At 43.2% G+C, this 22,260-nt stretch overlaps 1 protein-coding gene and 1 long non-coding RNA gene across 2 annotated transcripts; one reads left to right on the top strand and one right to left on the bottom strand.

The window, feature by feature from the left end:
* The first annotated feature begins 3,138 nt into the window (after positions 1-3,138).
* On the top strand, positions 3,139-20,165 carry DDX18 (DEAD-box helicase 18). The gene is made up of 14 exons (XM_083408967.1): positions 3,139-3,346; positions 5,049-5,237; positions 6,296-6,442; positions 7,553-7,688; positions 8,625-8,725; positions 8,835-9,034; positions 9,114-9,228; positions 9,742-9,881; positions 11,698-11,859; positions 14,718-14,870; positions 16,590-16,703; positions 17,601-17,657; positions 18,695-18,872; positions 19,493-20,165. The coding sequence occupies exons 1-14, from the start codon at positions 3,208-3,210 to the stop codon at positions 19,636-19,638; spliced, it is 1,977 nt and encodes a 658-aa protein (XP_083265093.1). The 5' UTR covers positions 3,139-3,207; the 3' UTR covers positions 19,639-20,165.
* LOC310665342 lies at positions 11,869-14,711 on the bottom strand. The gene is made up of 3 exons (XR_014505409.1): positions 14,172-14,711; positions 13,198-13,803; positions 11,869-13,154 (listed from the first exon to the last, which is right to left on the bottom strand). It is a non-coding gene; the product is annotated as an uncharacterized lncRNA (long non-coding RNA).
* Positions 20,166-22,260: the final 2,095 nt, after the last annotated feature.

Here is a 22,260-nt window from a genome sequence, read left to right on the forward strand (position 1 = left end):
ACAATATAGTCACAAAAGTTTGGTGGCCCTTCTGGGATAGGGTTCACCTTTTTCGGGACGAAAACTGAAATTGGCCCAAAATCTTAAGCCAGCTGCACTCCCTCAACCTGGATTTAGCATGTGTCTATCTCGGTTTAGAAAAATATGAAGACATAGAGTAGTTGTTGGGGGTTTTCTGCATGTGTTTTAATAAGTGGTCTGGAGGGTTAGACATTACAGAAGGGTCAATTTCTTCAAGCCGACAAGGTTTACTGAATGGGCTTCCCAAGCCCTCCAAACAGAAGAGAGTCACTGCTGTAAGGCAGGCAAGGTTAAATTCGTTGACATCCTCCTGTGTTCCTTTGGGAAAGGATGCTTCAGCAAACTGTCAAGATTTAGAATCACAAATTGTGACAAGTGGTGCTTGAAATGTCTCTCTAAGCCAGATAGAATGAAGCCTGCATGAAGGATTTGCACCTCCAATTAGCGGCTTCTTACCTTCAGTGACAACTTGAAATGCATTCCCAAGGTTACTCTTACAAAGTTGTCACCTAACAAGCCTTACTCATTCCAGTCCTCCCAAACTTTTCTGAAGTCTCCCCTCCTGCCAAGAGAAAACATTTGTTATGTTTTTCTTAAGCGGTCTATAAACTCCAAGGACTTGATGCATGTTTAAAACAGTTTTTAAAGTATTAATATATTTTAATCATTCATATATACTTTCCCAAACAGAAATCAGAATGCATGGGAAGAAAAATAAGCATGTATTTGGGTTTCATTAAAAAGAACGTGTCTTTTCTTCATTCCTGTACATTAAAACCATCGTCTTTCTGCATTGAGAAGTGGTAATATATAAAAGGTAGCAATAAATTATTCCGATTTCTAAGAACACATCACTGCTGTTGGCTAGTGACAGTGAAAGTATTACCGAATAACTGTTCTGTTTGCACCACCTACTGTCCAAAAAAGTATGTGGAACATATTGGCTTGATAGGACTGATGGGAACTAAAAGAAGTGACATTAGAACAAAAGGTCATTCAGTGCCAACTGCTGAAAGAGCAGCTGGAAAATTCAGTTACTTGACCAAGTGAAAAGTAGCTGCTCAATTCTCATCCCAGGAATGCAGCCAGAACTCCTAAATTGATAATCCAGTTCAGAGCTGAAAAGCTGGTGTTACAGGAGGTCTGTCTAGCACCAGGGACCGACAGTGAAACAGATTGGCCCTCTATCAAAAATACTGCAGTGAGACAGCTCTAGCACAGTGCCATGATTCGTGACTGTTTTGCAGCTACAGGCAGTTTTCCACACAACCTTCTGCAGATACTCAAGGCCAAAACAAGACATGTACCTGAAATGCATGACCACCACTGCCAGCCCACATCTCTCAATGATATTGAGTTGAATCAACTCTGGAAATACTTCTTAAAGAGACACAGTCTGTACCACATTCTGTGATCTGTCACTGCCTGGTGCTTTTGAAGCCTCATTCCTTAACTAAATAGACAACAATTTCTGCATGATTGGCCTGGACAAGAATCTCTTCCTGGCTAGTGGCACATTATGCCATTTCACTCATGCTATGCAGTTACAGCCTTATACCAAGTTGAAGAGGAATGCAGTCTAGTTTCTCTTTACAGTGGTACCTCGTGTTACATATGCTTCAGGTTACATACGCTTCAGGTTACAGACTCCGCTAACCCAGAAATAGTGCTTCAGGTTAAGAACTTTGCTTCAGGATGAGGTCGGGGATTCTTTAGCTGTGATTCCTGAACTGCAGGGGTTTGGACTAGATGACTCTAGGGGTCCCTTCCCCTCTACATTTATATGAGCCTATAAAAAGCTTACTCACTATTCTGTGATACTTTCGTTTGGTCCTAAAAACCATATATTTCCCTTTACTTTTTGGAAGAAAAATTTTTGTTTATATATTAAACATAAATGATTCATTAGCCTGCATTAACTTTGCCCATGAATATTAAGAGTGCCTCCTGCCAGTATATGTCTGAACTTTGAACAATATTGTCCTTGAACCATCTCTGGTGCTTTATGTGCATACTGGGGCCTGATTTGCTACATAGCTGGGGTTTGAAGATAACTGACACCCAGTGGCGTAGCGTGGGTTGTCAGCACCCGGGGCAAGGCAAGTAATTTGCGCCAGTGGCGTAGCGTGGGTTGTCAGCACCCGGGGCAAGGCAAGTAATTTGTGCCCCCTAACCCGGGGCAAGGCAAGTAATTTGCGCCCCCCCCCCCGCTGCACTGTCCCTCCCCCAGATAGTCCCTTGCTCTCTCTCCGCACCGCACGCCTGGCACCCTCCCCTCCACAGTGGGCGGCGACCCAGCGGCTCGGATTGGATTCGCACAGCCAGCACTGCAGTGAGAGTGAGTGAGCCAGGTAGGGGCAGAGAGCTGCGAGTGCAAGCGCACCCCCACCCCAGATGTTGCGGCCAGTGCGGCCGGCCCCCCCTGCACCCCCCACGCTACACCACTGCTGACACCTTGCAGAGGGGTAGCTGGGTTCATCTGCCGTAGCAAAAACGAGTCAGTCTTGGCATAATTTTTTGGTGGGTTAAAACCCACTTCATTACATGCATTGAATGTGATCTACGCTCACGGGGGCATAGAGAATAGAAAGGTTAAGGTTAAAGGGCAACGAAATGCAAAAAGCGCCGTTCGAATGGCGCTCAGCTTGTATGCAAAATGACCATTGGCAGCATCAGCAGCATCAGTCGGGGATGGCACAGGGCATCTTAGCATCGCTAAGCAAACCGGCAATGCCGTCTTGGCTCTGCAAAAGCAGTCCAGTGCGTGTCTGTCTGCTCAGAAGTCAGTCTCGTTGAATCCAACGAGGTTTGCTCCCAGGTAAGTGCGTCTGCAGCACCAGTGACTTGAGCGGACAGCTGCAGAATGTGGCTTTGCTCTCTGGTGAGAGTCGCGTCAGGCGACTGCCCAGCCCGTTTGGCTCAACTGCCATTGAAAGACGGAGCTCTGAGGAAGAGGAGAAGCGGGGAGAACCCTGCGCGCTTTCACCTCCCAGCTGCCTGCGCTTCCTCCTCCGATCCTCTAGAGGCCGCTGCAACCTGCCCCTTTGGGGCGGAAGGAGGGAAGCGAATGGGCACCGGAAGCTCTCGTGCACCGGCCTCCGCCGCTTCCGGCTGCTCCTTCCTTTTTCCTGCCTCCCTTTCCCTCTGCGCACGTGGGGTCGGCGGTGGCGTTCGGTCTCCGCAGCCATGGCGGCCAATACCGGGAACCTGCCGATGCGGCTGCTGCGCAAGAAGCTCCACAAGCGCAACCTCAAGATTCGCCAGCGCAACTTGGCCCGGCAAGCGGCGGGGGCGGCGGATGTTGCGATGGGCCCCGGGCCCTCCGGTAAGACGGCGGCCGGTGGGGAGACAGGGACACGGGCGCCACGAAGGGAAGGGGGGGAGACCAGGGACGGGCTTTTTCTGTTTCATTTGTGCGTTGGTTTATTGGATTTCTACGCTGCCCTTCATCCGGGGGTTACAGGGCGGGTGGCTGTATAAAGACGCAAAAAAATACATAACAGTGTAACGAGCAAAAACAGCAACCCCCCCCCCCAACAGTTTAAAAGGGTAATACAGTGGTACCTCGGGTTACGTACTTAATTCGTCCCGGAGGTCCGTTCTTAACCTGAAACTGTTCTTAACCTGAAGCACCACTTTAGCTAATGGGTGCTGCTGCCGCGCCGCCGGAGTGTAACCCGAGGTACCACTGTAGATTATTGAGTTAGTCAAAGGCCTGGGAGAAGAGGAATGCATTTGCCTGGCGCCAAAAGGTGATAGTGGCTCCCTCCCACACACATTTATTGCACCCCGATCAGGGGACAACATTGTGTTTCTTTGTATTTAAGAACGTGAGAATAGCCCGCTGGATCAAGCCAATGGCCCAGGTAAGTTCAGCATCCTGTTCCCAAGGTAGCCAAGGGGCTGTAAGCAAGATTCGAACACTCCTGTGTTTGGGGGCAACTGGTATTCAGAAGTTTGACTGCCTCTGACGGTTGAGGCAGAGCATAGCCATCATGGCCAACAGAGGGAGAAGCAGATTCCTCCAGGAATTTGTCTAATCTTTTAAAGTCATATGGGTTGGTGGCCACCTGTGGGAGTGACTTCCATAGTTTTAACTATGCACCGCATAAGGAAGTGCTTTCTTTTGTCTACCCTAAATCTTCCAACATTCAGTTTCAGGTCATAAGAACATAGGAAGACTGCCTTATATCGAGCCAGACCATTGGTCTAGCTTGCTCAGCATTGTCTACACTGATTGACAGAGGCTTTCTGGGGTTTCAGGCTAGAATCTCTACCAACCCTACCTGGAGATGGTACTGGGTATTGAACGCAGGGCCTGCTGCTTTCAAGGCAGCTAGTTACTCTACCACTGAGCTGTAACCCTTCCCCAAGTTCTAAGAGTTCTAGAGTTGTGAGAGAGGGAGAGAAACACTATAAACTTCCTCCATGCCATGTGTCATGTCACTCACCTTTTCTCTAAACCAGGCATGTCCAACTCCCGAGAGACTGATCTTCTCCCAGTATAAAAAAACTGGCAGTGATCTACCCATTGGCATTGGAGGGCTTTTTTTAGGAGGGAAGTGCCCAGAGTTGTTGAGCTTTTTGGGGGAGGATTGCACAGAGATTTGTAGCTTTCCCCTCCGTAACTTTTTGTACATGATAAGGATCCCATGATCTACTAGGATCAGCCAGGGATCTACCGGTAGATCGTGATTTGCTGGTTGGACACCCCTGCTCTAAACTAAAAAGGCACAAGTGCTGCAACCCTTGCAGAGGAGTCATTCTATCCCCTTGGTCGTATTTGGTTGGCATTCTCTGAATCTTTTCCAGCTCTACAATACCCTTTCTAAAACATGTGCACACTTACTTTTTGTGAGCAAGAAGAGGTTGTCCATTGGGTCCAATAGAGAGAGTGTATGCACCAGTAGTAATTAACTGGAGGAGCTATGAATGTGATCTGGCCCTTAAAATTCATGTGTGAAGTTGTTGTTGTTTCTTAAATGGTATCAGACATTGCTTTGATTTATTATTGTTTGTCTCATTAGGAGCAACAGTTGAGGGCATCGCAGAAGACTTTTCCAGCATCTCAGAAGCAGCAGCTGAAGAACAAAAAACAGAGGGTGTGGAACAGACTAAAGTAACACCAAACAATGGTGAGGCTGGAAACACACAGCCTGAGTTGAAAAAGAAGAAGAAAAAGAAGAAAAGAAAAATTGTGGCTGATACAGAAAATGGTATTATATCTCTTACTTTTATCCAGATGTAATAATAATAATAATAATAATAATAATAATTTTTATTTATACCCCGCCCTCCCCAGCCATGGCCGGGCTCAGAGCGGCTTACAAGCAATAATAAAAACAAGTTAAATGATTACAACTTAAAAACAACATTAAAAAATACAACATCAAAATATTGAAACATTAAAATATTAAAATGTAGCCTCATCGCAAAGGGAGAAGGAAAAGAAAAAAGAAAGAGAGGGAGGGAATCAAATTGGCTCCAAGCCAAAGGCCAGGCGGAACAACTCTGTCTTACAGGCCCTGCGGAAAGAAATCAGATCCTGCAGGGCCCTGGTCTCGTGAGGCAGAGCGTTCCACCAGACCGGAGCCAGAGTTGAAAAGGCCCTGTCTCTGGTTGAAGCCAATCTAACTTCCTTAGGGCCCGGGACCATTTTAATGCCTTTTATGGGGTGCTCAGGTGCCCAACAGTTGCCTATTAGGTGCTTGGGAACCACAGTGCAAAGGGGATTGCCAGTCCTATGTTTGTAAGTTGCCTTGTGCTGTTTCAAAGTTTACCTTGTCTTGTTTCAAAGTTTAAAGAAGTAGCACAAGTGCCTTGCAAGTGTGAAGCTTCTTCAAAGAGCAGCACAGGGAGGGAGACGCAGCTTCTGTTGAATGGAAACCTGAAAAATGGAGTCCATATTGGAAGAGCAGTAGATAAACTGGCTGTTCATCTGATTGAGCAACACAATTCTGCCTTCTCTGTTTTCTTCTTTGTTCTCTTCTGCTTTCTAGGTGACTACTCCACATAGTGCAGAACCAGCTTTTCCCTCCTTTTGCAGCTTAGATGCAGAAACTTTGGTGGTGGTTTATATGTGGCATAAGTACATTTTTGTCCATAGTTTAAATGCTAAAACCAGAGATCAACAATGTAGAATTCTTCCTATGGCCCTTTCAATGAATATACCAACTACACTGACTGCCATATAGATTCTTGCTGCAGACTGCTAGTTCATATGTACATGTCCGGTGTTGGCATTGATTAATTTCCATGCATTGTGTATACACAGAAACTAAGAAAGCAAAAATGGAGGAAGAATGCACTGAGGAAGAAGACACCTTAAATGGGGAGCCCAAAGAAGAAAGTAGTGAAAATCTGGATGAGAAAGAAGAGTCTGAAGATGCCGATGGACCTGCTTTGCCTCTTGGACTAACAGGCAAGCTCCTCACACCCCCCACTTCTTTGTTCTGTTTCTTGTTTAGTGAGATTTTGTATATCAAAATGTTCAGATGGTACTGGGCTTTCTCTTTTTTAAAGCGAACATTAAGTCAATTGGTAGCTTCACTTATTGTCTGTGGACTGACCCTTGGGAGTACATTTCATTGAACTCAGTGAGATTTATTGGACTGGGCTCCAGGGCTCTGGATTTTGATTTCTGTTGATCTTGGAGATCAAGTTATCCTTGCTTTGGCATCCGGCTGCTGCACGAACCTCTGGTCAGCAGTGGCAAGGCTTGATGGAGCAGTGCAGCCCACGCTATGTCCGCGGCTCCAGCATTCACATTGGTTAGAGTGGAAGGTGGGGTGGGCAGGAGGGATGTCCCTTTACGGTGCCAGTTCCCAGCCTGTGTATGATTGTATGTAGCATTGTAGCCTTAAATTGTCCAGACATGTGGAACTTTCCCATATTAATCTGCACAACTCAAGCCAAGAGATATTGGCAAGCAAATGCTACACATGCCGTAGGCCATGAGTAGGCAAACTCAGGCCCAAGGGCCAGATCCGGCCCAATCACCTACGAAATCGGCCCGCAGACAGTCCAGGAATCAGCGTGTTTTTACATGAGTAGAATGTGTGCTTTTACTTCAAATGCATCTCTGGGTTATTTGTGGGGCACAGGAATTCGTTCATCCCCCCCCCCCCCAATATAGTCTGGTCCCCCACAAAGTCTGAGGGACAGTGGACTGCCCCCCTACTAAAAAAGTTTGCTGACCCCTGCAGTAGGCTGTGTATGGGACTTGCAGATGTGTAACTCCTTCAGGCTTTGCTGCAATGTGGCTTTCATATGTGGAAAAATTAAACCATCTCAGCAATATGCTAAGCTTATTTGGTGTTCAGATGATTCCAGAGAAAGTTGTGTGTACTGAGGCTGGGAATGCTTAGGATAAAGCAGCTGGATAAGTTAGCTGTCATCAGAATTTTCTGTGGTGTGCAGAAACGAAATTTGATACTGAAAGACCAGCTTTGTTCTACTTTAATAAGGGTTTGTTGCTATTTATTTTGGCATGTTGTCAATGGAAACTGACCAAGATCATTTCTGCCTTCAGGTGCTTTTGAGGATACGTCATTTGCTTCCCTTAATGGCCTTGTCAGTGAGAACACGTTGAAAGGAATAGCTGACATGGGCTTTACGCACATGACAGAAATTCAGCATAAAAGTATTAAGCCACTTGTGGAAGGCAGGTAAGAAATGGCTTGTGGAAGGCAGGTGTGTTTTGTATGGACTCTTTTTTTTTTTTCCCGTAATCGTATCAATGGCAACTAGGCACGATAGCTGTGTTCTGCCTCCACAACTGGACGCAGCAATGCTTCTGAGCACCAGTTGCTGGAGATCACAGGAGGGGAGAGTGATCATGTGCTCGGATTCTGCCCTGGGGCATCTGGTTGGCCACTGAGAACAGAATGCTGGACTAGACGGCCCATTGGCCTGATCCAACAGGGCTCTTTGTATGTCCCTATGAATGCAAAGTAACTAAGGAGATAGCTCTCGGGTAGCCACAGAATGATTTCTCCTCTCTTCCCGACCCCACGTGCTGTTACTGGGGTTGCTATCTTGTGCATACTAGCCGGATAAGAGCCCAGTGAATACAGAGGTAATACTTAGCACCGACTCCCAAACACACCATATGGAACAGGGAAACACACATCTGTAAGGGAAAGGAGAGGAAGAGCAGGGCCTGTTTGCACAAGCAACAGTCTGATATGCAAATGGGGCATCACAATTGGATATCACCCCATGGGACTTAATTTGAATAATTGCTTATAGGACCAGGCTGCGTTTCTTTCTATCTCATTGCTGGGTTGTGAGCATTGTATTAAAGCATGCCACATTAAAATCAGTTAAGGTTGTGGTGGAAAACTAAAATAGTGACAGCTTCAAGTAGTCCTACTTACGTATTTTGGAAAACGATTTTCTGTGTCATATGTAATAATGTAGTTTAGGCTGCAATCCTGTACCTGGAAATAAGCTCAGTGGGACTTACTTTTGCCGAGGCATGCATAAACACAAACTCTGGGCTTATTTTTAATGTTTAGCTTTAAAGCTATTCTTATTTGATTTTAAATTGTTTCAGCTTTCCTACTCCTAAATTCAGTTCTTCGTACTTACTCTATCTGTAGAGATATTCTAGCAGCAGCAAAAACCGGCAGTGGCAAAACTCTGGCATTTCTTATTCCAGCAATAGAACTCATCTACAAGTTAAAATTCATGCCCAGGAATGGTAAGATTTTCTGCATTGCCTTCTCACTTGAAAGTCTGAAGATAAATTTGGGGATAATTGTTTGCCATTATGGTCTCCTTTTTGCATCTTTCCCTCTGCCCCCTTCCAGGAACGGGCGTCCTCATCCTTTCGCCTACTCGGGAACTTGCCATGCAGACCTATGGTGTCCTCAAAGAATTGATGACTCATCACGTCCACACTTATGGCCTGATAATGGGAGGCAGTAATAGATCTGCCGAGGCACAGAAACTTGCAAATGGCATTAACATCATTGTGGCAACTCCAGGCAGGCTTCTGGACCATATGCAGGTAGGAAGAGGAGTTTGTAGCTCAGGGCTGACTTTGTGTGCCTTGTGATAGCTGGTGACACTGTTTAAATGCCTTGCAGAATACTCCAGGGTTTATGTTCAAGAACCTGCAGTGTCTGGTGATCGATGAGGCAGATAGAATCTTAGAAGTGGGATTTGAGGAAGAAATGAAACAGATCATTAAGCTCCTACCAAGTAAGCCAAACATTCAAATTGTCCTCATTCTTTCTTTCTTGAGATGGCAGGGAGAGCAGCGGTCTCAAAACACTTTATTTTTATTTTTTGCAGTTCTTGCTCACTTCTTCAGTGTCTTTTGCGTTTTCATTTTAAGCACTGTACAGAATTTTAAATGGATGTGCCTTCCTTACAGCGGGCTGAATAGTAACATTTGCCGAGTAATCCCATGCATATTTACTTAAAAATTACTTTCACTGTGATCATTGGATCTTACTCCCAAGTAGGCATATCTGCATCAGCACTTGCTACTAAATAAATAATGTTTTTAGTGTGATTCTACTTCAAAACTGGACTGCTGTGAAACTATTTGGCTCTTAGTTGAAAAAAACCTGTGACCGGCTAATTTTAGAAATATCCAGATTATACAAAGAGCAAGTGTGTTTCTCATAGCATTAGTGTGTTTTATTTCATTCAAGGTCTGTTGCTCTAATCCATTCAGTTGAAGTTGCTTCCTATTTTTCTCCCTCCCAGAGCGTAGGCAGACCATGCTGTTCTCCGCTACACAAACCCGTAAAGTTGAAGACCTAGCCAAGATTTCTCTAAAAAAGGAGCCATTGTATGTTGGGGTTGATGACAATAAAGAGACAGCAACTGTAGATGGGCTTGAACAGGTAACTATCAAGCGATGATGGTGGTGGTGGTGATGGAAGTAGTAGTAGAAAGATACATTAGTTTCTTAGCAGAGTTTGTTTCATTTTTACTGCTGTCCTGGACACTCATTTCTCTACTTTTATCAGATTTCCCTTTCTCCAGGTGCCCTTTGTTTTTCATATTGTCCTGGTTCTCATGTAACTCTTAAGTTATGGTTTAATTCAGTTGTCCCAACCCAGCTCAGTGTCTTAACCAGGGTTTATTCACCATGACCAAACCACACTTTTAAACCATGGCTTGTTGTTGATTCATAAGCTTTTATTGTTCACCACGTATAGTTCCACAGACGTGCATCTAGCACAGGCATAGGCAAACTCAGCCCTCCAGGTGTTTGGGGACTACAACTCCCATCATCCCTAGCTAACAGGACCAGTGGTCAGGGATGATGGAAATTGTAGTCCCAAAACATCTGGAGGGCCAGGTTTGCCTATGCCTGATCTAGCATCTTCATTGTATAGCTTTCACCATATGCTGAAGCTGTAACTTCACTCTGGACTTTGGACAGTTAATACCTGTTGTTTTGTGGGACCCAGCACTTGCTGAATTTGTATTGTTCTGCTCTGGTTATAATGGTTTTGCTTGTGTTCTTTTAATTGTACTGTAGCATATATAATTGTATATTATATTGCTGTATCCTGCCCTAGGATCTTAATAAATAAGTGCTACATGCAAACCCAGACATTGAGATCTGCATCCAAGTTCAGCCAGTGTACATAATGTTTCTAATTTTGGCTTACAGCTGATCACTTTTTTCAAATATTCATGTATCTTCCATAACAAACCTGATTCCTATGCACCTGCAGTGGTATAATTACAGCTAAGTGCCGCTTTGAAATAGTGTAGACTCCATGCTGCTGCCTGAAGATATTAATTGTCTACTATCTCACTTGGAATGGTCATACCAGATTTAGCTTGGGCTTAGGTTTATTAAATTTGTATATTGCTTCCTACTAAAGTCTCAAAACAATTTGCAATTAGGATAAAGAAGATAAAAACACAGTCACGTTAAAGGCAGATGCTGCCCAAGCAATCGGAGGGGGAACCAGCTTTGCCTGGCACCAAAAGGATAACAAAGTTGGCAGTGACTAGCCTTAGAAAGTCATTCCTACAAAAACTACAAGAATAGATGAACATTAGTTAGGGTGAACTTTAATTGTACCCCTGCAGATTCTCTTTATAGTCCTTTTTTGTAAGGAAAATAGAACTTAAGGGCTTAAAAGTAAAACCCACATTTCACTGAAATCTTTATTCAGGTAGTCTGACATTTTCTAAGGCCATAATTTTTGAACACGTTCACTGGAAAATCCCACTGAATTTAGTTGGATTGCTGGCAAATGTGCATAGGATGGAACTGTAAGAAAACGTAACTGTTTTCTATGATGGGATGTCTTTCTTTCTGCAGCCCCCAGTCTTCTCCAAAGGGTTATCCAACCCTCCGGAGCAGATTTTGCCATCACAGCGGGCGGGGGGAGCTGCAGAAGGAAGGGGAATCCATTCTGCCAGTGGTGCCTTTTCTATTGGCAGATGAATAGCATTGGAATCGGGTTTGTTTGTTTTTAAAACCCCTTTTTGATCCCTTTCCTTTAGTCGATGGGAGTCAACCAAACACCTTCACTTCTTATCAGAATTTTTCACAAGTAAGAGATTAGGAAATGGGTTATCGGAACACAATTCTTTAGGTGCATTTTGGTACAGTGTGCTTCCATTTGGAAGTTGCTAGAAATAGTACTATAGAAGGCTATATGTACATAAAACCATTTTCCCAATCATTTTTAGGGTTACGTAGTGTGCCCTTCAGAAAAGAGGTTCCTCCTGCTTTTCACTTTCCTCAAGAAGAATCGGAAGAAAAAGCTGATGGTGTTCTTCTCTTCATGTATGTCTGTGAAGTATCATTATGAACTTCTTAATTACATTGATCTCCCAGTCCTGGCCATTCACGTAAGTATATGTTTTGGAAATGACAATCTACTTTGAAACTGGCAGTGTTTATCCATGACTGTTTTGATCACTCAAGATTTATTTTGGGTTAATATACATAAAGCTGATAATCTGATAAACCAGAATCTAGCAGTAATCCGTCACTTGTGAGTTATTGCGTGCTCCCTTTTCACTGGCTGCGTTCAGAGGTAATGCTAAGCTTTGAAGTATTATTTGTTTAACTATCCATGAGATGCATGCTGATATATGCTGCTTACGTACTCCCACAATCTATTGCCAAGGTTCGTTCTTGGCTTCCCTGCTCATTCATGGTTTCTTTGAGAGAAACAAACCAAAAGGGCTGGTTTAAGCAATGCTAAGCCAGCTGCTCCATAGTTTGTTTTTCTGCTCAACTAAAGGATGGTGCTGGTGTTCAGTTAAATGAACCATGTTTTAAGCAAACCAATAGCTTAGCAGTCATTATGATGTGATGGATGTTATAAGCCAGCCGTTCTCAACTTGTGGGTCCCCAGATGTTGTTGAACTACAACTCCTATCACCCCTAGGTAGCAAGGCCAGAGATCAGGGATGATGGGAGTTGTAGTCCAACAACATCTGGGGATCCACAGGTTGAGAACCACTGTAAGGCATTTCGACAGTGTTCAACCAGTACATTTACAAAAATTTTGGCCAGCTAAGTGCCATCTTTAACTGACAGCTGATCTCAGACTTATGGGACTTCCAAGGCACACTGTGAATAATTTCAATAGCCCCTCTTTTTGGCAAGAAATTTACCCTGCTCTATACTATCATGAGACCCCTTTTGCATCTACAGCTGGGTGTTTTGAGCCGACTTGCAAGCTTGAATAATGCATTTAGCTTTGAAGTTACTGTAAATTGCAGGTGGCCTTTTATGAAGCCTGAGAGTGCATAACAAGAATGTCAGCATCTCAGCAAGATTTCTGCAATGGAGTCATAAATTAACCTTTAAATGTCATCAGCGGAACCTTTCTCTTAAACCTGCCTTTAAAATGCTTATGTGAAGAACTCGGTTTTGTCAGCAAGGTTGAAGTTGTTTGTTAGAATGTTGTTAGCTGACAGTTAACCATTTTAAGTGTGTCTGCATTAATGTAGTAAAGTGATTCCCCCCCCCCCAGTGCCCATACCGTGGAAGAAGCAAAGCACCCTTTGTTTCTTCTTAAATTAACACAAAAATGACTATTCAGGTAGAATTTACTAAATTAACTGCAATACTGTGCACTTTTTAGAAAACAAAAAAAAAAGTTTTTCATTCTCTCCCATAAACGGACTTTTTTCTGTTTTGTTTTTGTTTATGTTTTTGTTTATGTTTATGTTTACAACTGATGCAGTTCATATTCTGCCAGCTTACCTAACCTGGAAGGCCCTGAGTATTTCCAGTGAAATGTGTCATTGCAACAAAGCACTTCAGGGCAGATTTGTGCAACAGTTTAACAAGCGTTCAATGGCAGAGGTTTTTTATTTGTGGTAGAACCCATTCCTGTGTATGGGTTTTACTATAACCTCTCTGGAATACAACTCCCATTAGCACACCATGCTGGCTGAGACTAATGGGAATTGTAGTCTAAAACATTTGGAGGGCACTAGGTTGGTTAAGGATGTTTTATTGTATGAGCTGCTGCTGGTTTTCTTTACACCCCAAAACAGGTTCACCAAAAAAGGTGTACCATAGATTTATGTGGGGTCAGGGAGAGGAGAATGCAGACTTAACCATACATTTATTGGACAACCATCTACCTGGAGATTTTTATAGTTCAATACTTTTTGAGTTATTTTCCCACTGAAGTAGAAAGTGTGATATACAACATAAATCAGTCTTGAACTGCTACTCTCGATGGCTATGCTCTGCCTCCCATGTTGGAGTGTGTCTCTGAATGCCAGTTTCTGGGAATCTCAAGTGAGGAAAGTACTGTTGCACTCAGGTCTCTCTCACAGTCTTCCTACTGTAAGGTAAAGGTAAAGAGACCCCTGACCATTAGGTCTAGTCGTGACCGACTCTGGGGTTGCAGCGCTCATCTTGCTTTATTGGCCGAGGGAGCCGGTGTACAGCTTCCAGGTCATGTGACCAGCATGACTAAGCCGCTCCTGGCGAACCAGAGCAGCGCACGGAAACGCCCTTTACCTTCCCGCCAGAGTGGTACCTATTTATCTACTTACACTTTGACGTGCTTTCGAATTGCTAGGTTGGCAGGAGCTGGGACTGAGCAACGGGAGCTCACCCTGTCGCAGGGATTTGAACCGCCGACCTTCTGTTCGGCAAGTCCTAGGCTCTGTGGTTTAACCCACATCGCCACCCGTGTCCCTCTTCCTACTGTAGGCTGCTCTTCTTGCATTTTCTCATAAAAAGCAGTAATTGCTGCCTTTTTCCATGCTGGACATTTCTTCTGATTTTATGTGGTGGCTAAAAGTGTAAACTGACAGCCAGCAATTCTCTGATCTAAATCTTGCCTTAGGCATGGATTTGCTGGAGTGTTTTTTTGCAAACTGCAGAGCCTTGGCATACTGGCTGCAATATGGGGATAGTAATGCAGGCCTTTCTTTACAGGATTCTTGTAAGAATTAAAAAGCACTATTTATTTCGCCGTGCATAATATATCACAGGTTATTTCCCGCACAGTGGTGGTTCTGACACTTGTTCACACCTAGTTATGGCTTTGTAATGGATTTGGGGTTTGTTTGGCAGTATAATTTTCAACATAATTCTGATATATTTGTAGCCAGGTTGCTATTCATGCAGTGTGATGCATGTACATTATAGGGATGTGTTGGATTTCAGGCTCTCTCTGGAGAATCCCATAGTTGCTGATGAACCTCATCATGAACATCTCACTTTCTTCTAGGGCAAGCAGAAGCAAACGAAGCGCACAACGACATTTTTCCAGTTCTGCAATGCAGATTCTGGAATCCTCTTGTGCACAGATGTAGCTGCTCGAGGACTGGACATTCCAGAGGTTGACTGGATTGTTCAGTATGACCCACCAGATGATCCAAAGGTAGTACGATTTCCTGAAAGATGTATGTTTTCAGAGGCGCTGTGGATTTAACCCACCTAAGAAATTCCCCCGTGTTCCTGAAACTAAATGAGACCGCAAATCTTAATATATTTATTTATGCATATTTATAACATGCACTTATAATATAACAAGGTGGCATACGGCGTATAAGAATAAAAATAGAGCATCAATAAAATCCCTGCTAAGCTTGACTTCACAATTTAACATTTAAATTTTATCCATTACATTTCCTCCAAGGAGCGCAAGGTGGCATGCATACGTTTCTGTCCCATACAGTGATTATACCCAATTTCGTTTTGCTTCTGCAGGGTTTCTGTATCCTGTACGTTCAGACTGTTTTCTGAGACCCTTCAGAATGTTTTTTTTTTCTCCCCCCCCCCCCTTTTGGGGGAAATTATTTGCACAAGATTGCTCTTCTAAGGAAACTTTTTTAAAAAAAAAGATAAAGGAACTGGAAAATCTGGTATATAGTGAGCAGAGAGCACCATTCTGCATATGGCAGAGCTCCTCACTCCTCTGTGTCTACTCAGCTGTTCTTTTCCTTCCCTCCATCGTCAAATCCCTATGCTGAACCAAAGATCTGCTTAAGTAGCAAAAGTCACAATGCTAGTACCAATAGTTATTGGCATGTGGGGTGGCTTGCATCAGCACAGAAACAGCAGCATCCCAGGAAGAGAGAGGCCAGACTTTCACGCTGCCTTCCAGTTAAATTGCTTGTTGCTGCATGATCAGTTTGCTGAAACATGCATGTAGCTTTCAGGATTGGAGCAGGATCCGTGCTGCAGTTGTTTGCCTTCCTGTATGTGGAGACCAGTAACAGGGGGATGACTAGGGTGGGAGCAGATCTAGCTAGCATGTTCCTGTCCTCACACAGGCAATTCTATAATGGTGGGCATGGAATGCCTGAATAAGGCAAGAGTATTGGAATCATAGCTGGCTCCAGCGATGTTCAAGAGCAGGTTAGAGTGGCATTTAGGTGAGACATTGGGAGCCCAGAAGGAAAGAGCTGGTTAATGTGCTGCTGGCTGCCTGAGCATGCAAATGGTGACAGTAATGAGGAGCAGCAAGAAATAAAGATCATGGGCAGTGGTGGGTCCAGGGTGTTGGGACCTTAGCAGCAGCCAGAAGATGCTAACTTCCAGCTGCGTCGGCTCCAACCAAGAAGAGTCAAGCTTCCAAACTCCCCCCCCCCCCCCAAAAAAAACCCACAATGCTTTATTTTTCCCATTGTGTATACTTTTCCAAAGCATCCATGCTTTTCCTCTTTTTTTTACTACCGTATTTTTTGCTCTATAAGACTCAGTTTTTTCCCTCCTAAAAAGTAAGGGGAAATGTGTGTGCGTCTTATGGAGCAAATGCAGGCTGCACAGCTATCCCAGAAGCCAGAACAGGAAGAGGGATTGATGCTTTCACTACGCAGCGATCCCTCTTGCTGTTCTGGCTTCTGAGATTCAGAATATTTTTTTTCTTGTTTTCCTCCTCCCAAAACTAGGTGTGTATTATAGAGCGAAAAATACGGTAATTTATTTTGTCAAAGCTAAGTCCATAACTGAAGTAAATAAGAATTTCATTTGGGGAATAGGAGACTTTTATGTAAGTTTAGTTGTGGATCTGTTTATGTATGAGCGCCCTTTGCTGTGCCTCTGTTTACTGTAAAAAAAAATGTTTGTTACTCTTGCATTGTTTCTTTTTAAAAAGGAATACATTCACCGTGTTGGTAGGACTGCCCGGGGTATAAATGGAAGAGGACATGCTCTGCTGATTTTACGTCCGGAAGAACTGGGTTTCTTGCGTTACCTAAAGCAAGCCAGGGTAAGTCAGTGTGGAGCACTGCAGCTAAGCTTTAATGATTAATCAAATAATTTCTACCTGCCTTAATTGCCTAAAGAGTGTTTAACTAAATAACCTTAGTAGAATTGCAGAGCGGCTGCTGTAATGAAACTGCATAATTTAGAAGAAGCTTTCCATCATATGCATGTGGAGTTTAAGGGAGTAGAGAAAATTTAACACAAGCTATGGATGCACTGCTTTGATATCCTGGTTCTTGGTCCCATCGCATATCCAGCAGTATCAGAGCAAACAGAATCTGCTTCTAATTCCCATGATGCCAAGGATGGTCATACGTTGTCAATAAAATTGTTTGTTTTGTATGTTTTGCATAGAATGGTGAGGGCTCTGATGGAGGCAATACCACTGTGAAGATGTCAGGGCAGTGCTTCTGCATATATTGGTGGTAGCCCACAGGGGGTTCATATAAGCTTGTTTTCCCACCATAAAATGACTCACGAACACATCTTTTGCAGGAATTATGCAAATACAGAAACTTCCTTGACGCATTTGCACAGGAATGCATCAGAGTAATTGTCCCCTGTTGGGTATAGAAATGTGAAATGTCTTTGGTTATGAGGGTGTTTCAGAATGCGATTGCAAAAACAGCTGCTCATGCTGTGTATGAACTTCCATTCCTCTTTGAAACATTTTTGTGTTGAAATCGCTCTCTGGATTTCTGTCATCACCAAAAAAAAAACCCTGCTTTATTTACACTAATTTAGCAAGTGCAGAAGAATGGGATTTGGGGTGAGCCTCCATATGTTCTAGACAGCTGCTATTTGTTTTTAGTGACAGTTCTCTGAACTGATGTTTGAGCAGCACCTGCCTTTTCAGTATCTTCTGCATATAATGTAACAGTTTTCTTAATTATTCTTTTAGGTACCATTAAATGAATTTGAATTTTCTTGGTCCAAAATTTCTGACATCCAATCTCAGGTAAAATAAAAATAAAAGCGTTTCTGCCACTTGCATTCTTAAGCTTGCGTCACCTATTTCTTTGGAAAAATTTGTACCCCACATATCTAGGTAACTAAAAATAAATACAAAAAGCAATCTAATGAATAAATCATAATAGAAGAACACACAGTGCACAAATTTGAAGCTATTGTGAGGTGTGAGTGAAACTAAATTTGGATGAATTTTAATCCTGCTACATTTAAAGTAACCGGAGCAACCTACTTATAAAACGAACATAGCACAGTATGTGTCTTACGTATGTTGAGGCACCTGAGTGGTACCCTTATGGTCTTTCTTATTAGTGTTTATTTGTAGCCTTTCAGAATATTTATACATCCTCATGGAAGGATTTCTAATAGAAAAGAGAGTAAAATAATAACAGTTCCCACAGGGCAGTTGACAGTATATGGCCTGAGGGACTCAGGGAAGGCAGAGGAATGGGCCATAGATGGAACAGACCCTGATGTCGTTTTGCACTTCCTCCCACAAGAATTTCACTACGAAGGATAAAATGACAGCATGTGAGTGTAAACTGAGTTGACTGCAAGACGTTAATATCAGAGAGGTTGACATTGGGGCGTGATTTTAGAAGCCTTTCCTCTATGGCATTATATATTTTTAAAAAACCTGGAAGTGGAAACATGCTGTGTATATATTTAGCAGTAGGTAAGATGGAGACCAGGATATATTTTTTTCAGAGACCTGGTAAAAAGTCCCACTGTAGAATGTGGAGTTTTCACACTTCGTTCTATGAAGGAAATTTATACCTAATTTTCAAATTCTATAGCCACATATTTTTGTAAAAAAAAAAAAAAGGAAAAGAACAGTATTTCTTGATAATGAGCTTGCATTGTTAACTTTGAAAACTACAATTTGATAAATGTGTCTACTATTCCAACTGTATTGCTCTATTCTTCCAAATGATAAATGTCAGTGTCAGTTAGCAAAATGTTCCATTTCCTCATTTATTAGATGACTGTATAATTGAACGTTCCTTCTGCCTTTGTAATTTTCAGCTGGAAAAATTGATCGAGAAGAACTACTTTCTTCACAAATCTGCCCAAGAAGCTTACAAAGCCTATATAAGAGCTTATGATTCCCATTCTCTGAAACAGATCTACAACGTCAATAACTTGGATCTGCTGAAGGTTGCACTCTCTTTTGGCTTCAAGGTCCCACCATTTGTGGACCTTAGTATCCTTTTGTTGCAAAGTATTTCTTCCCCTTTCTATGATTCAGATGTGTTGGGGTCGACTGGGCTGGTAGTAGATCTGGTTCAATGGCAGTTTCGGAAATTCAGAACTGCAGGTGTAGATTTTAAACATGACATTTTCATGTGTAAAAGAAGGTGGAGGGCATGAGCTTTCAGCGTGTAGAGATAGCACTACTCTTAAGGAGGGCCTGGCAGGGCAAATGATTATGGTCTGCTTTTGTTGTTTCATTCCATCTTCTTTGCATCCTAAAATGCCCATTGACTTTGTGTTTACATGGACCAGTTATTCTATCCTTTGGAACACGACTGCTTCAGTCACAAGCTTGACGTAATAACAGTATCTAATAGAGGGCTAACTTTGCTCTCCGTAGAAAAACTTAATTGGAAAACTCTGAGCGATGGCAGTCACTAGATAAATTTCTACAGGTGTTTTCTTCTCCCTTGCCACACTTGCAACCTAGTTTTGAAAATGTACTGCTAATGCTATGATTCCACCCCCCCCCCCAAAAAAAAAAGAGGCCTTGGTGCCATCCTTGGAATTTTAATAGCTTAAGCTAATTACATATTTATGAACTTGCATTCCTTGACACCATTTTCTCAGATGTAAACAGCAGCCACGGGAAGAGATTGCAAAAAAGAGGTGGCGGTGGAGGGTTTGGCTATCAGAAATCAAAGAACGTCCAGAAATCCAAAATCTTCAAGCACATTAACAAGAAACAATCAGATAGCAGGCAGTTTTCCCGCTGAGATGCTTGTTCCGTGTTCACAGAAATGGCTTTTGATCCTTCACTTAATTACTCTGTTCTCTGCAAAGCAAGGTGCATTCAGTATAGAATTTGGTATAGACTTTGAAGCACACACTTTTAGGACACAGTCCAGTCCTCTGTGATCATTGTACCTATGCATGGAAGATTCCTTTTAGCTTTTCCCACTTCTTCCAGTCTATGCTCACATGAATTGGCTGCAGTTCTCTTACCCGGGAAAATAGAACGCCTCTTCCTGTGTCCCCTATTCCCCTCTGCAGTGCAGGATATTGGTATTCTTGATATACGTCTTGGCTGACCCTTTGCGGGTCCTCCGGGAGCTAACACTGTGGCTACAATGGATTGGAGCTCAAGTCTCTATCCACTGATACTATGTGGCACTTTTAAAAGGGTGCTCTATTTTCTTCCATGGACTCCCAAGTGATTTGGCATCTCTCGGAATTTTTAGGCTGTATGTACACAGATTTTGCAAGAGGTGATTAATACAATTCTTTTTTATGTACTCTTTAAGTTTTTGTACTCAGAGACTCTTCCTTGTGTTTTCTTACAAAGTAAACGTAGGTTGTCTGCCTGCTATGCCACATGGCTGTTCAGAAGCTCTTTAGAGGTTTGACAGCCCACTGGGGCCATGCTTAGAAATTGCAGGTGATTATTCCCCCCCACCCCACCCGGTCCCAAGTGGCAATTCCTTTTTCCTCCAAAGCTTCAAAAGCCTTTTTGTAACTTTTGGAAGTATAAAGGATGTTTGAAGAAGAGAGAACCTTTATCCGAGACGTATATAAAGTGGTATCTTACCTTGAATTGAAAGCTTTGAAGAAGTTTAGGGGTATTGCACTCTGTATGAATTTTTGAATTGAGTTTAAATGGTTAGAATTCAAAAGGTCAACCAAAATTATATATCACCATGTCACACGAATAAATGCCTTTAGAGTTCTGGGCACATAGCACACTTCTCAGGCTATTGGTTCTGCCACCAAAGCGGATTCTTTCCTTTTTGTCCCTTTTGGAATAGGCTTCAGGCCCTGCAGCTGTGTTCCATTAGGGCATCCAGCTTGTGCATTTTAACTGCATGAACTGCCTTTTTCACATGGCAGCAGGAGAGCAACATCAGAAGCAGCGAGGTACTTGTGAATCCAAGTGGTTGTGTTTGCAGTAACACTGAAAGCCAGGTTTCCTGCTAATGAGTTGCTTATATAGTAATATATGTTGTGTTGGAACAAGCCACTGGCAGTTGTCCTAACCACACTCTCACAACCGGAATGTCAGTTTTGAAGGCTCGCCCAAATGGTCCGGAGGGTTGTGGGAACCCGTGATCTGGAGTTGGGGTAACATTCCGTTCTGCAAGGAGAAATCCCTGGACTGCGAGGACATTTGCTGTAGAGCTATGTTGAATTCCACCCTTGGGATGGAATTCAACAAAGCGCTAAGTGGAGGAACAAGGTCTGGCCATGCAAGAAGACTTCCACCTTCTCTTCCCCCCTGTGCCCTCAAACCTATTCTGGTGGCTCCCCCAACCCAGATTTAAGTTGGGGTGGGGGGAGAATCCTGCTGAGTAAGCGAACCTCGTTCCAGTCACACAACTTAGTTGACACCTGCCCTCCTGGAGCCAGTTGGCTTATGATGCTATTTTTGAATTTTGTCAAAACTCAGAAGACCGCTGAGTCTTCTGAGGGATGCTCAGTTGTTAGAGGTCTAATACAACCATAGCTACCTGTGTGGGAGATGGCTGGAATAGCAACAGAGGATGTATGGCTGCTCATAGAGCTTGTTCCAGGTAAGAGAACTTGGAGAGTATCTCCAGGCAAACTGGCAGAGCAGTTCTGCAGAGTTAGGGTGTTCCCCCTCTCAACACCTCTTCCTGCCTCAAACAAATGGGCTAGGAATACTCAAGGGCTTAATTTGCAAGGCTGAGCTACTGTAAAAATGTCTTCCTGTAGTCTCCTATTTGTAAGAATTGATGCCAGAAATTCACTAGGATTCACAGATGCCTCTCGCTTGATTGTGCAGATGCATTTGACTTCACCTCTGCTTTTACTTACGGGGTGATTTACAAAACTCTGAAAATAGTTTCATGAGTCCCAGGGGACTTTTGGCTTTTATTGGACGGCATCTTTCCTCGTGCTGCATGGCAAGCTGCTTTTGAAATGGAAACTCTTACATTGAGGGTTTCAGCTGCGATTCAGTTGTTTGAAGAAGAAAAGGAAAAGGGTCCACTGGGCAAGCGTAAGTCTTAAGCAGCTCTTTGAATCCCACTTAATGTATACAGTAGCTTGCAGATAGGATAACAGTCTGTTGAGCTCTGGCTCTCATATGAGTAGTATCACAGGAAGTTGTAAATACTATAAAAATGGACTGGAAATGTAAGGTTTCCTGTGCACTTTTCCCATAATCAATCTTATGGGTATTTAATAGACCTCGGCCATCGCGCACTCAAGGCTTGTCTCATAAAGGTGACTGATGGTTTGCACACTAATACTGTATTTCTTGAGGAATTGCCTCCCACTCAAAAAACCTTGACGAGGAAATTGGACTTCGTAAGCCGGTTAAAGGGAGGTTATCAAAATGGCTGTGGGGAGATTTTAAAAACAACCCCACTATAGACCCA

This window comes from Podarcis tiliguerta (assembly GCF_965153285.1).
Source record: "Podarcis tiliguerta genome assembly, chromosome: 1".
In the NCBI taxonomy this organism is placed as follows: domain Eukaryota; kingdom Metazoa; phylum Chordata; class Lepidosauria; order Squamata; family Lacertidae; genus Podarcis; species Podarcis tiliguerta.

What these genes read in the sequence shown, in the direction of transcription:
- DDX18 (XM_083408967.1), top strand. Translation starts at nt 3,208, where the DNA reads ATGGCGGCCAATACCGGGAACCTGCCGATGCGGCTGCTGCGCAAGAAG. An exon ending in GATCATTAAGCTCCTACCAA is followed by an intron (nt 9,229 to 9,741) that starts GTAAGCCAAACA and finishes TCTCCCTCCCAG; the next exon opens with AGCGTAGGCAGACCATGCTG. An exon ending in CTGTAGATGGGCTTGAACAG is followed by an intron (nt 9,882 to 11,697) that starts GTAACTATCAAG and finishes AATCATTTTTAG; the next exon opens with GGTTACGTAGTGTGCCCTTC.